Source organism: Manacus vitellinus, unplaced genomic scaffold (genome assembly GCF_001715985.3).
Source record: "Manacus vitellinus isolate BGI_N305 unplaced genomic scaffold, ASM171598v3 scaffold_1_pilon, whole genome shotgun sequence".
Classification (NCBI taxonomy): domain Eukaryota; kingdom Metazoa; phylum Chordata; class Aves; order Passeriformes; family Pipridae; genus Manacus; species Manacus vitellinus.
This window is the reverse complement of record NW_021939396.1, coordinates 7618546-7633897: the sequence shown is the minus strand read 5'-3', so window position 1 is coordinate 7633897 and position 15352 is coordinate 7618546. Positions and strand designations below refer to the sequence as shown.

At 37.3% G+C, this 15352-nt stretch overlaps 1 protein-coding gene across 7 annotated transcripts in view; it reads left to right on the top strand.

The window, feature by feature from the left end:
• EFR3A (EFR3 homolog A) overlaps positions 1-15352 on the top strand; it is a 76813-nt gene that overhangs the window by 24576 nt on the left and 36885 nt on the right. For all 7 annotated transcript variants that reach the window (XM_018076667.1, XM_018076660.1, XM_018076672.1 and 4 more), the window contains 4 exons: positions 397-524; positions 1394-1544; positions 9608-9729; positions 13318-13467. In XM_018076667.1, coding sequence (XP_017932156.1) covers positions 397-524; positions 1394-1544; positions 9608-9729; positions 13318-13467 — 551 coding nt within the window. The remainder of the gene's footprint in view (positions 1-396; positions 525-1393; positions 1545-9607; positions 9730-13317; positions 13468-15352) is intronic.

Genomic DNA, 15352 nt, shown 5'->3' with positions numbered 1-15352 from the left:
TGTATGTAGTGTCAAAATTATGCATCAAATAAACTTTTGGGGGGATGGGAAAAGAAAAAAATTACATTATGCCAGTAGGGAAGAAGTGTGTCTTAGAACTGGTGACATCTCTCACTAAATACCTTCTTTTAGAATAATCATTCCCTCACCAAAAAGGAGGAGGAAGATAGTTGCTTCATTTCCTTGAAAAATATTTTACATAATTTTTTTAAGTTGCTGATTTTTGCAGCTGAGCTAACAGCAGTTTTGCTCAAAAGACTGGGGTTTTTTTGGTAGCTTATTCCTATCAATAAGGCTCAAATCTTTAAATGTTAAGTAGACTAAAGGAAAAACGCTTCAAAAGCTTCATAATTTCTGTGAACTTTTTTATTTTATAATTTGTATTTCTGCCTTTAGGATGGTCTTGTTAAGGCCGACATGGAGAAGTTGACTTTCTATGCAGTTTCTGCACCAGAAAAGCTGGATCGAATTGGGGCTTACCTGGCAGAGAGACTGAGCAGGGATGTCGTCAGACACCGCTATGGGTGAGGAGAGAGGTCACAGCATTGAAAAGAGATGCTTATATGTCGTGGGATTTTGTCATGTTTGTTCTGATCCAGTCTGGGAGGCAAGACAGACCCAGTCCCTCTGTGGTCAGTTAACCTTGTCAGGCTGGCAGGTGCCCACTCAGCTGCTCTCACTCCTCCTACACAGCCAGACATGGGAGAAAATAAAATGCAAAGCTCATGGGTCAGGCCCCTCTCCATGGACTCTGCAGGAGCCTGTTCCAGCACGACCTTTCCATGGGCAGCAGCTTCTTTGGGGACACATCCAGCTGCTCCAACGTGGGGTCCTCCACGGTCTGCAGCACAGATATCTGCTTACTCTGGGCACTACCAGTGTCCCTGAGGGACTCAGTTTTGGGAACCAGTGGGTTCATCTTGGAGCTTGGCTGGAGCTCTGTCTGACATGGTGGGCAGCTCCTGGTGTCTTCTCAGAGAAACCATCCCTGCAGCCCCTCACTGCCAAAACCTTGCCATGTAAGCCCAGTACATGGGCTTTTGGCTGAATCATGTTTAAGTGGGAAATATTGAATCAAAGAAGTGTCAGGAGATGGAAAAGAAGGGCAACATCCATCACAGACCATCATTTTTTGACCTTCGTGATGTCCAAAATTAATTTTATAGCTTTATAGAAAGTGTAAATGGCCAACACTCAATTCCTCGCTTCCCATCCCCCCCCCCCAAAAAAAAATACAGATGTCAGAAATAGCACTAAGTTTCATTTTTATACAGTGGGAAATACATGCCTTCCATTCTTTTCTAATTTTTGTGGTAATAAGGACCTAAAGAAGGAACTAATGGAGTTAATGATAAATGCAATACGTCTTTATGCAAGTCTCTCTAATTTTCAGTTATGTTTTAATTGCCATGGAGGCATTGGACCAACTTCTGATGGCTTGTCATTCTCAAAGCATAAAACCATTTGTGGAAAGTTTCCTTCATATGGTGGCCAAGCTTCTGGAATCAGGCGAACCAAAGCTGCAAGTCCTTGGAACTAATTCTGTGAGTAAACTCAGACACTAAATCAAATCAGAGTAAACCTTTGCATGGGAAAGTAGTTTCAGAAGTCACAAAATGTTTGCCAGTTCACATGAATTTAGAAGATTCTGTCTGTGGTAGGGGGTACCACTTGGACCTAAACACAGAGCAAATAGCAGCTGGAGGCAGATAAACTGTCTCCTTTCAATGTCTCAAATGCTTTTGATGTCTGGGCTCATTCCCTGCAGAAGTGACTTCTGGAAGGAACAAGAATGCTGTTCTGTGAGTTCATATTTTGAATCTTTAAGCAGCCCTTCTGGAACCAATGTATAGGTGAGACAGTGTTTGGCTCTCCAGCAACGAGTGATGGTGCGAGGAGAATGTGACATCCTTCTCCCCAGCACTGACACTACACAGAAAGATTCCTGTTAGCTGAAAAGTGCCTTTCAGAATCAACACCTCGCCATCTTATTGGCTTAAATATTTCAGGATTCAGATCTCTGCTTGATGGGCATAACTAAAAGTGTCAAAATGAAGATTTGGAGATCCAGTTTTCCAAATAGAGTGATGGGTGCAATCAGCATTACAGTTCTGTCATATTTCCCTTCTAACCATTGTATTTCGCAGATGGTAAAATAGGAATCTTATAAATTCCAGGATTGTGATGTGGAATGTTTTCACTTAGAGTGATTGTTTTTACATGAATATAGAGTAGTGCTTGCATGGGGTTCTTTATGGATTCAGTAGAACTGTTGGGCTTTTTTTTGGGATTGATTCCCAGTTGGGAGTTGCAGTTCAGGGAGATAGGAGGGTGTAGTAAAGTGATGTTGCTCTGGAGTAGAATTTCTTGATATCGCAGAATGCAGAATTTTATGTAGGCTAGAAGTGTCCCTTTGTGCTCCAAACTAACAGGGCAGCTTTACTGAGGGCAATGAGATATACATCTCATTAAACATGCAAAATGTTATTTATTTATTTATTTATCTAGAAGAAGGCTACCCTTCTTCTTTTCATTTGTTTGTATAATAATGCCTGGGTGAGGCCTCTTAGGGAAGTAGCTTTGGAACTTATTTCCCGGGCTGCCAAATGGCAAGATGTACATCACTTTCCATTTGAAGTCCCTGGTGGCAAACAGTTACTGCCAACCTCCACTTGGGTGTACAAGACACATGTCACTTTGAAAGGCATGTTCTTGTACAGAACTCCACCCTAGGGTAATCTGTTTGATATTTCTGTCACTTCCTAAGGGAGTCTTTTATGAGCAAAGGAGATTAATGGACTTCCTGAATTAGGAGATAATTTGTGTTTGTCTTTTGTAAAACTCAGAAACAGAAAATAATTAAGTTTTCCTAAATAAAATGTGAATTTCTGTGAGGAAAGTGAATCTTTATAGCTCTTCAACAGTATTCCAAAAACTAATTTTAGCCTAACTCTGCTAATTTCCCTAGGTGCCTTCTGTAGTTAATGAAGACAAAAGATAGAGTCTTTTTGTGTTGACTCAAGAGGAGCAAAGTGTATTGGCACTGACAGCTTGTCTGTTACCAAGGACACTGACCTACTGGATTCTTAAATCAATTTTATTAGGAATGTAGAAAGTTTGCAATCAAATTCAGCCTTTTTTCTCTCCTCCAGAAGGAAATAAATAAACAAATTTAAAAAACCCCAACAATAATAGATGGTAGAGTGACTGAATAAATGTTTCATGTGCTTTAGATATTCTGATTTTCTACTTTGGAGTGGAAACTGCTGTTGTCTAGAAGAGAAGACTGAATTTTATGTGAAGTAAATGTCTTTAATTGGTGAAAAGTCAGGCAACCTTTGGAAAACTTTCCATAATATTTTTAGTTTAAACTCAATTTAAGGCCCCTACCAATTTGTAGTCCGCTTGCACATAAAAAGATATTGTGGCTATAAGTAGATCGTGATTATGTTCCATCCCAAAGCTTCGCTGGGATACAAAGACAGTGATGTCTTTGAAGTAATATTCAAATCTCCTTACTTGAGCTGTAGGGTTTTTCAGCATCACAAGCAGATTTTGCTTCAGCTGTCGGGACTCTTGTGATTGCTCAGAAGTTCGGGTTTCAAATTAAACAAATCTGTGTACTGGGTGTCTCTCAGTAGTTTAAAGGCTTGGAAAGATCTGGAAGCTGCAGCTGTCTTCTAAAAGTATTTTACTGACTTCAAAATATCTGGTTTTGGATGCAGAACTTATTCTACTTGCTGCTTTATGTCTTAGAAAAAAATTCAAACTTTCACTCAGTTGTTCATCGTCTTATTATTTTTGGAATTTAAATTTCATTTTTTAAGTTGATTTACTTATAAAAAGTAAACCTGAAGATTACCATTTTAGATATATAATTGTTTAGGGTTTATGTATGTACTTTTAAGCCTGATCTTCAGGTTACATGTAATTAATTCCTGTGACTTTTTATGTGTTGCATATATAAGTTTTGCTAGCTTATTTCCTGCAGCAGCAATGATTTTTTTTTTTTTTTTGGTAACATAATTGTAAATCTATTATATAGGCAGATACTTGAAAACAGGTGAAATTCAGTAGTGGGTATGTTGAATTGTTGTTGGGGTTTTTTTTATTTGGACCAGATTTTGAATTGACAGTGTCTATGAGGTTCAAAATGGCTTTTTCTGTCATGGAAGATATTTTTATTAACCATGTGCTATGATATCATATGCTGGTGAAGAAACTGAAAAAACGTGGTGGGAAGAAATGATATTTCTTTGGCTTAAGTGTTACAGGATCTGAAGACTGATTGCAACAAGCTTTTCCTTAGAAATTTACATCAATACTAAATTTCTCTCTTTATTTTCCTGCGGAATTTCAGTAACTGAGTATTATGTAAAACATCTCCATCTCTCATGTGCATATCATTAGATGTATTGATTAGCTCCATAGTGTTATATTACTAGGACAGAAGTGAAAAGCTTTGAAGTCTTTGAACTTGTGGTCAAAATTGTTGGGGACAATTATCTAGATCCAATTTATATCTGTTTTTAATTTTATGACAATTTTTTTTAAAGAAGAGGCAGAAAATTTCTTTAGTGAGCAGCTGGTCAAAACCAATGGGATATGTAATTTAGTAAAACTTTCATCTTAACTGTATTGACAAAACTCAGTTGAATATGAAACATTTTAAGCTAATTTGGAATGCTGATGGAGTGAATTCTTTGTATTTTGACAGTAAAATACTGGGGTTTTGTCTGAAAAATAGCAGATCTATTTTAGATTAATTACCATAAATGCTTTCTTTAGTTGATAGGGTGCTTCATTTTATAAAGGCCATTTCTTTTTAGGAGCAGTGAAATAACGATCTCATAAGTGACAGTGCTGAGCTTCCTGTGCACGAGGAGGTGACTGTTATTGCTGGTTGTTATCATTTGTTATTTAAAGGCAGACAAGCAGTTTTCCTCCCCCTCGTACATGTGCTCTCTGGTTTGCTGTTCTGTAGCCCCACTAACGTGGCCCTGGGAGCCAGCATAACATTGCTGACTTTGTTATACATCTCTACATGTGGTGTTCAGGAGAATTTTCATCCGAGTGACACAAAGTAAAACAGAATGTGAAATTATCCATCCCCTTCTGATAAAACTGAAAGTGAGTGTCAGGTGACCTTAATGATTAACAGCTAAACTAAATCACCGATTCTATTGCTGAGAACCTTATCTTGGATTATTTACTGTGACAATTTTAATACTGTGTTCGTGAAGTTAATGTGTGAATCCAGTGTTTTAAACTTTTCTATTTAGGAAAGTTGAAGTGCTTGTCCTCTGGCATTTGTTTGGTGAAGTGCATACATACATTCACACTTACTGTGAAGCCTGTTGTGTGTGGTTTGTAAGAATCTTACGTTTATAAGGTGTCAAGTCTTCCAATGTAATAGTTTAATAATAACAACGTACTTGGTCCATAAAATACATTGGTCCATAAAGGTGATACCTGTCAGTACCTCTTTCCCCATTTCAAGCAAGGGAAAATTCCAGGCTATAGAAGGCAGACTAGGGAGCTCAAATATGAAAAAAATACTGCTCAGATCCAGCCTGCTGTTCTTACAGGGGGATACTTTAAATAACATAACCTAAACTCAAATATGATGCGTGAAAAAAACTGATTCTTCATGAAAAAAACCTGACCTTCTTTAAAGACATCCAGGAACCACTAAAAGTTACTATTTTTCTCCTAATGTACGCTCTGCATAACAGTGGTAAAACAGCATTAATGCATAGAAGAAATTATGTCCTTAGGAATTAACTTGAGAACTTGCATGATTTACTTGCAAGACTTGCACAATCTCTCTCTCCCTGGTTATATGATCCAACTTTCTTGAGTCAGGCCGGAACAAACATCTTCTGAATAGATAATGTTTCTTCTTTACTTTGTGATAGATTTATATATTTTTATATTTACTGAAATTTTTTGGTTTCAAAATGAATGTAAATAAGATACTACCAATGTAAGTTCCTTTCTGTACCTTCTGTATTATGAAATATAGAAGATGCTTGTAGTGGTAAAACTTCCATAAGTTGCCATTGGGTGCTTGCAAGCATTTACTATGACTGAATGACATATTTACATCTATAAAAGCTTTGTAAGTAAATCCCAGGCAAGTGCTTGGACTTTCTTAAGAATTTTATCCTTTTTTAGGTGGAATATTTTTTATATTTTTAGTGCGGTTGAAAATGTGTGCCTGGGAGTAAAATATTCTTTGTTTAACAACAATAACGACTTCAGAGCAGCACTGCAAAGCAAAGAGAAAGTATAGATTAATGTGTACTGTAAAAACTGAAAATTCCATTTCATCACAGAAATTTTATACTTAACTAGATGACAGTGCACAATTTAAAACTGTTATTGCAGTCAGCTTTCCTGTGTCCTAAATGTTCAGTCATCTGAATGATAATCTTGGAACGTGCTTCAGAAATGCTGCATGTTCAGTGAGTGAAATTGTTTTGTTATAGACATAAGGACATAAAAAAACTTTGTCCCTTCTGGACATTTTCCTGTGCATGCCATTTAAAGAGATGTAACTTCATGGTCTTTGCTTCCCTGCTATAAAGCTGCACCACGATGTAGGAGAAGGGAGTTCCTGACACTTTCTTGGGCTCAATTCATCTTTTATTCTTAAAAAGCAATTTTGTGGTAGCAAAAATCTGCTTTTTTTTTTTGTTTCTACAAGCAAAACAGGTCTTAGAGTTTAAGTTTTCATGTTGGCAGAGCCTGTCAATCGAATAATTTTGTGTTTAAGTAATAATAAATTAAATGTTGATATTAAATTCTACATGAGTTAATATTTTTGTTCTCACAGCCATTCTCATAGTGCTCTGTGTTCTTCAGACTTTTTGTTTCCATTCTTTTACCTACTTTTATGGAAGTTTGCTGGGTGAATCAATTGCAGACTTGGAACACTTGAATGTCTAAGACAATATGATACTAAGATCATATTGTCTGGGATTTTTGATAATAGTTGGTCTTTATGCCTTATTAAGTTGTAAGAACTAAAGAAATTCTTTTCTTCAAAAAGAATTTGAAAAATCTATCTCTGTTTTGATATCAACAATTCCATGAAACAAAACAGGGAGACATAAGACATATAAAGCATTTTCCAGGGTCACTTGAGAAGGAAACACTCATTTTCATTATTTACTGTATCGAAGAAAACTTATGGGTGCTGTTTGTGGATTGTTTTTCAGTGTGTGGCAGGAGTCCATACAGAATTGAATTTTGACTTTTTGACTTCTGTCGCTTTCTTACCACGTGAAATACAGGATATTCCTAACAGAATGACTTATAAAAATGGACTTGTATTATACAATTTTGCTCCATTTTCAGTAATAGCTGAGAATGTACTTTGACAAACTGTATCATTTTCAACTGCCCCTGTAGCTTTTAGTGGGTAGTGCAGCTGAAAGTGTTCTAGATAAAACAGAAAAAGACTAAACAAAAGAGTAGAAAAATGATTGGGTTTTTTTCATTCACTTCCACTTGAAAACCTCAAAACTTCCCCAAATCAGTGTGCTGGAGATTATGCTACAGTGCTTTGGGCTTGCCTAGATGTAGATGGGTAATGTACTGCTAAAAGCAGGTTCTGCATCATGGAAAGTATAAAAGAAATGCCTCAGCCTGTGCTTAGGAATTGGTAAGAATGACACTGGAGTGGGTAAAAGCAGAGGGTTTGGTTCTTCCTGGGACATCACTCTGCTTCAGGGCAGAACCTGCACCATGTTCAACCTTTCCTGATGACATTTTGTTTTCCTTTTTCCTTCTGTTTGTAGTCTGTTCTTAGAACTGTCAGTGGTGGAGAATCCAAAAAGTCTTTAGGCAGTCTGCTCACTTTAGAAAGGAGGGTTTTTTAATGTCTAACTTAGATAGGCTTTGCTTCAGTGTAAACCCATTATTGCTTTTCCTATTACCATTGGACAAAGAAAACCATTTATTTCTTTTCTTTTTTATAACTTTCTTCTGTACATTGTCAGATTGATATCTTTTAGGCAGCTCTAGACTAGATAATTTAATGTCTTTCAGTCTGTTTTAACAGATGTTTATCTAAAGCTTTGTTCATCCCTTCAATAATTGAAGGACTGTATCAGTTAATCACCATCTTCAGCGCTGATGTTTCAGCTGGATACAGCATTTCATCTAAGGGCTTACTAGGCCCAATTAGATGGCAAAAGTTTCTTCATAGGTGTCATGAGCAATACAGATGTATCACAATATATTGGTTTGTTTTTCATGCCATTATTACAGCATTGACCAAGTTCCTTTTCTGCATTCAGCTGTTTCTGGCTTGTATTTGTACAGCTGTTTTAAAGTGGTGGTTTGCAACCTCCTTCCATTTTCAGGTCCTGTTTCCAGTTTGTCATGAACCAGGTATCAAGTGTGCCTTTAACTCTGGCCAGCTTAGTGTTCTTTGCAAGTTTGGTGAGCCGACTCTGCCGTCTGAGTCTCTAGTGAAGCTCAAATTCTGTATTCCAGACAGGCCCCTCCAGAAGTTCACTCAGTACTTTGTACTGTCATGATTTACAAGAGTTTCCAGGGGTTTTTTTCCAAATTCCTTTCCATCTGCTTTATGGAGAGTGTTCTTTTGACAGTGTTTTTCTAACTTCCCTTTGAGAATTTTGTGTATTTTTTTGTCAATAGCATCACTGAATTTAAGATTTGACAGATGCTGCTTCATCTGGATTCACAAAATTTATTTCCTTGTCATAGGAATAAGATGGATTGATGTGATTTGTTCTTGACAAATCTGTGTTGACTGTTGCTTACCCCTTTGATATGTGGTAGATGTTTGCAAATTGGCTTTTGTTTTTTTTAAGTGTCTCTCTGTGAATGGAATTAAAGTTGACTGGCTTGTAATTCCCTGACTCCTTTTTCATTTTTGCCAAGATAGAATTGACAGTATGGCTCCAAGTTTATTTCCCTTGGACTTTGGTAAGTCAGAATGTAGGTAACCTGGTCGTGTCAGTGGACCATTTGATTGCTTGGACTGCTCTCTACAAGCACCTGAGAGAAGGGTGTAGCTGGGTGGGGATCAGTCTCTTCTCCCAAATTTCAAGAGATAGGAAAAGAGGAAATGGCTTCAAGTTGTGCTAGGGGAGGTTTAGGTTGGATATTAGGGAAAATTTCTTCACTGAAATAGTATCAAGCATTGAACCAGGCTTTCCAGGGAAGTGGTTGAGTCACCATGGAGTTATTTAAACATGTGGTTTACTGGTGGACTTGTGTTAGGTAAATGGTTGGCCCTGATGATCCTAAGGGTCTTTTCCAACCTTAATGATTCTACCAATTGATGACACTCAGTGTTGAAGTGTTAGATGTTTCCATATTGCATAGTATGTTGTATTTCATGTAGTTGCACCCTTTCATCATTATCTAAATGAAGTTCTAGTGGAAAGACTTTAAAAAGAAAATTCTCTAATTCAGATTTTTCTTCTCTGAAGTTTTAAAGTGTTGTCAAATCTAGATTCGTACATTAATACAGATGGTTTATGTTGCTTCTTAAATGAAGCTTAGTACTCATTGTTCTATTTGGGGAAATTGATACTAAAAACATTTTAAAATGTATTTCTTTTTCCAGTTTGTCAAATTTGCCAACATTGAGGAAGACACACCTTCCTATCACAGACGCTACGACTTCTTTGTGTCTCGGTTCAGTGCCATGTGTCATTCGTGTTACCCCGATCCAGAAATACAAACTGAGTAAGTGCACTCTGTATGAATTACAGAAAACTGTCTTGACACAGTAATATTGTGTGTAATACAGTTTTTATTAGGGTATTTAATGGAGTGGTTCACAGGAAGAAAATGAAAGTCTGACTTTTTAAATAGCACCAAATATTGCAAATCTTAGGTAGCTGGCATTCCTAGAATATTTCAGTGTAATTTTGCCTGACTAGTGCCTCTCAGACTGTGTGGGTTCTCCCCAGAAAGGCACCGCTTATTGCTGTAAATGTGTGAGTTCATAACTTACTTGAGAAATAACTGGGCTACTTATATGAACAGCAAAAGCATATTTGGAGATTGCTATTTGAGAATTACGCATTAAAACTGAATTGTCTGAGATGTCTGAAGTTTGCTCACGTGTGTGAAGCTGAAGCGCCCGCATGGATGAGAATTCCAAATGTTTCCGTTCTTACGGAAGCACCGCGGTTTGTTTTCCTGCGGCTCCCCCTGGCGGATGTGTCCGTCACGGGAATCGGTAATCGGTGTTTAACTCCGAGCATTTTGGAAAACATAAGGCTTTTCGGTTTATATTATTTACATCTCCGTTGTAGTAGTTTTTTCTGTTTCCGTGCCTTAAACTGTTTATCCAACTATGACAAGTCCGCGTGCTGAGCATTTATTCCACCCTTCAGGTGTACTGTTGTTACATTAGCTGCAGTGCATAAGGATTTTTCTGGAAATTTGCAGCTTCAGAAATCTGTGAACTGTATTTTCAAAATGAATGAATACTGTGTACATTGATTAGGAGGAAGAAACCCCAAACATAAACCCCCAAAATAATTCCTCCTTATATTTAGTTATTTGCTGCCATTTTATTTGTTGCCCTACTGCTCTGCATAGGGTTCTGCTGTAAACTCTTAAATAGGTCAGAATTAAATCTGCCTGCTTTGCCTGTACCATTACCCCTGCCCCCACCAGCTTTCCCTTTAGGAAGATTTGGGTTTACGCCATCCATTTTTTAAGGACTTGTACTCAGGGACCAAAGGGCAAATGGGATGGAAACTTCTTAAAGAGGTGTCACCAGTGAAGCTGGTATATCATGCAGCTACCTCATAACTTAGGCTTCAGTCAGGTACAGTGTATTTACCTAAAGCTGATTGTTGCAAATAGTATTCATAAAGGTTTCAATGAGCTTTTGGATATTTTATATTTTTAGGTTTAGTGAAACTAAACCAGAAATGTTCAACTACTTACTGACCGTAAAACGTTTCATAAGAGGTTCAGACATGAAGCTCAACTCAGGATTTTCAGCATTACTTTCACCTCCATTACCCCTTGCAAATGAGAGCTAATATTGGTAATGAACTGGAATATGGAATAAGCTAAGTGACTAGGACATCCCTGATTCATATATCAAGTATGATCTACCTGTCACAAGGATATCTCAGAGTAAAATGCCTCAAAACTGTGATTGCTCTAGGAGTAAGAGAACTGGGCTAACCTTTTGCTCTCCAGATTGGCAGCCTGCACTGTTATCTGTGCTTCAGTTTGCCATGTTGATGTACCCTTAGACAGGGAGGAATTTCATCTGAGTGACATAATATTATACATGACCTTAAATTAAATGTAATCCTGGCTTTACTCCCTGTCTGAGCCTTGTTTAGAGGAATGAAACCTTTCCTGTGCTATGAAATTTAATGCTGCACTTTCCTCACTACTTCAACACACACTTTTCATCCTTTTGTGCAATAGTAAGAACATGAAATTAGTGCTAGTGGCGCTCCAGTACACAAAAGTGTGGCCTTTTTCCCACATGTGAAATTTTTTTTTTACTGAGGGTAACCAAATGTATAGTAATATGGCTTTTTCCACATCATCCTAGACAGTTTAAATGTATCTCTTTAAGAAAGAGATCTTTGTGAGCAGCAATCATTCTTGGAGTTGGCACGGCAGGTTTGTTGGTTCTGAGGTAATTCAACAATCAGCTGTGACTGCAGAGGACATTTCTAAATGCAGGTATCACAACCAGTCAATACCATTGATGGGGGACGGGGTAGTTCATCTGATCCTAAACCAGACATCTGCATTTGCTGTTCACCTGCATGACGTGAGGTTCCACTGAACTGAGTGGCTTGAGTGGGAGCTTGAACCTCACCTACACATGTGGTTGTTGTCAGGTAAAGTGGGCTTCTGAGCCTGAACTGGAATCTCCCCAGTAAGTGAGATTTCCCTTTTGTCAGGGGAGGTCAGTGCTAGTATTTAATTTATCTAAAGCCACAATATCAGCAAATCTTGATTGCCTTAAGATCTAATAATTAAAAAAAAGTTTCATTGGTAGATTTCTGAAGGCTCTGGGTCTTAAATGTCAATCTTAGGTTGTTAATATTGAAAACTCAACATTAGATACTGCACTGTAGTTGTAGTACAGCAATATCAAGTGCTTTTCTATCTGTTTATGAATCCGTTTTCTTACCTGCTTTGCATATAATCCTATTAAAACTATCTCAAAAGGTCTAGAATGGCATCAGATCCATATTCAATGTACATGATTTTGTTCAAAAATAGCTAAAATATGGGAGGCTACAGATTTAAGTATTTACAAATCGAAATAGAAACAAAAATATTAATTATAAAATTTGGTTACCTCTGTATTTCATCTTACAAATATTTTAATTCAGTGAATTTGACTGAGCAAGGGCTAGCTGTGTGTTGTCCATACTGAAATCAAGATTTAAAAAATGAGGTATAGATTTTGATAGAAATAATTTCAAATTTTAATGAAGCTTGTGCTTATTTCACCTGGCAGCTGTACCACTCTCAAGAAGTATAATTTTCTTTCTACCATTTATTATAATGGCTAACACGTTATTACCGTTTCAAAAAAGAGTATTTTGCTACTCATTTCATTGCACAGATTTTCCTGCAAGCTATTTTTGTTTAACAAAATAGTGAAAACAGCTGGAAGTTAGACCAAGGCCTTTATTGAAATTATTTTTTTCTTTTTATTATTTCATTGTTGTTGATTAGTTCTCAGTTGGTTTCATTCAAACAGTTTTAGGATAAAAGTGGTGATTCCTTTTATACATTGGGCTTAAACTGACAGAATCATTCTTTACTCTCCATCTTCTGAACCCTTAAGAAATCTGGAGAGATCTTTTCTGATTAATCTGTAGCCTTAATTTCAAATTTTAAGGACTTGATCCCATGGCTGTGCCAGGTGTTACTGCAGTGGTGCTGTGGTCACTTCACAGCGTTTTTCTTCAGCACCGGAATAGGTTGAAATTGCACAAAATTTCGACCAACGGGGGGAGTAAATTGGGGAAGAGTTCATGACTTTTGTCAGAGGTGGTATACACAGTTTGAGTCTTCATTGATCAGTGTCAACTCCATCCTGACAGGTCATCTTCTGTTTAGTTGTTTGTTTTGTTAGGTTCCTTATGGGCTTTAAAAGGGTTTGGAGAAAATATGGGCAACCTTACTGAATTGGCCAATTTTCCTGATTGCTGCTTGTGAGAACCTACTGGAATTCCACGCTACGTAATTACTGCTGCCCAGTAGGTAAAGAGCTGTACTAGGAGGTGCTGTGTTTCTTGTTCTCTGTAATTCCTTTTTTTCCTTCCTTAGGATCCGAATTGCTGGAATCAGGGGCATTCAGGGAGTGGTTCGAAAAACAGTTAACGATGAACTTCGAGCAACTATATGGGAACCTCAGCACATGGACAAGATCGTACCATCACTGCTGTTCAACATGCAGAAAATAGAAGATATCGACAGGTAATTTTGTTCCTTATCACTGGCATGCTTTTTTTAAGCAGTATCTAGGCTTAGTTTTTGTGATGGATATCTTTTTCTTTTATTTTTAGTGGAAACAACAACTAACCTTTACTAGCTGAGGCTCCTTGAAACTGATAGCACAGCTCTGCATAACGACTCAATGTTTCTTGTCTCAAAGTAGTGTCCACCTCTTCTTCTTCACTTGTTCTAGCTTCTATTGGCCTAAAAGTTGCTCCAGAAATTGTATATCCATGTTTTGACTTGATACAAATTGTAAAATAGTGTTTTATAATATCAGATGCAGAGATAACTATGTGCAGGCTTTTAGGTGACTCAAATGACTTTGCTACTTATATTTGTTAAAAATTGAAGGTTTAATTCCCATTAACCATTAGCAACAACTGTCTGTCCTGGCTGCAGCAGTACATAAAGTAAGGATTTAAAGTTTACTTATAGAAACTCTTTTTTTGCTTTCAATGACTCCTAGGCACAGTACCTGCCAGGTATGCAAAAAGATCTTCAAAAAGGTGTCTGTGATTATTAAAGTTGAGGAGATGCCAGTCACTTTACAATTGAAAAGTCTGTATTTGTGGTTAAATACTCTGTAGGTGTAAAAACTGTGTATTGGTAGCACTGGGAAATTTCCATAAAACCAACTTCAGCTGTGCAGGCAAGCTTAAATATTCATTCCATGTCCAACCCTAGCTGCTTCAAAACTTGCTTGACAAGAGGCTCAGCAGCCTTTCTATAGCAACAGACTTTTCATGCTTTCACTGAGCTTTCTGTCAGGTTTCATTTTTTTGGTTTGAGTTTTGGTGGCATTTGTTTTTCCATTCCTCAGCCTTATTTTTCTTCTCTTATTTCTGAGTCCCAGTACCTGTCTCTTCTCTAAAGCAAATTTTCAGGCTAAATGACTAAGATCAATAGTTGTCTGTCTGTCCAGTTATATCTGTGCATATAACTGAGGGCGCAGACAATATGTACTGAGATACCTACTTGAATTTTACATCTGAAGAGTGATTTGAATAAGAGACTAAGGTTTCTGAAGGTGCTGTTTGAACAAGGAGAATCTGGTTTGCCTTTGCTTGCTCTTAGAGGGCTCCTGGCTGCAGGTGGGCCCTTTCCTATGTTACTCTTTACAGAGCCCTCAGGTGTGCACTTCCCTTTATATAGCAAAATAAATTAACTACTGATAGAAAGCTGAATGAAGTAGGATTCGGATTAACCACTTATAGCAGATCAGTTTATATGTCCTGCAGGACTGATTTTTATCATCTGTTGAGCAATGCAATAGTGGTGGTAGAAAAACAAATCTGTCAAAAAGTAACTTACTTAAATATCTGAACTGTCTCTTTGAATCTTGTTCTATAATGCACATACAACAGAAAAAAAAAAGACTAATGATTTTCTAAGTGGTGAGCAGGGGCCTTGTATGATGTGCATATGACAGAAAAGCTGAAAACTGTATTTGTAAATTGTTGATCTGCTGGCCCTAAGTGGTGTTACACGGAATTTCTCATTTTATGGGTGACTTCATATTTGTGGAGCACAAACAGAGACATCTTGAAGAGTAGGAGTAGGAGGCATATTGTTCTGGCAGATGGAATCAAAGCATTATTTGAGAAAGAGCAGAAATTCCAGAAAATACCCCCAACTTGGGTCCATGGAAAAGAATGATTTTTGGTTAAAGCTAAAATACATGTAAGGTAAAGCTTACTTTAAAGGTCAGTGTAATTTTAATTTGTGGAACCGTAATAGCTTAATTGAAGATTCTTCTGAGTACCTGTCAGAAGAGACACTTTTTGGAGTTAAGAATTTACTATTTAAACGTTCTAAAAAGGTAATTGTATTCTTGGATGCCATTATTTGTTCATATGTCTGAATG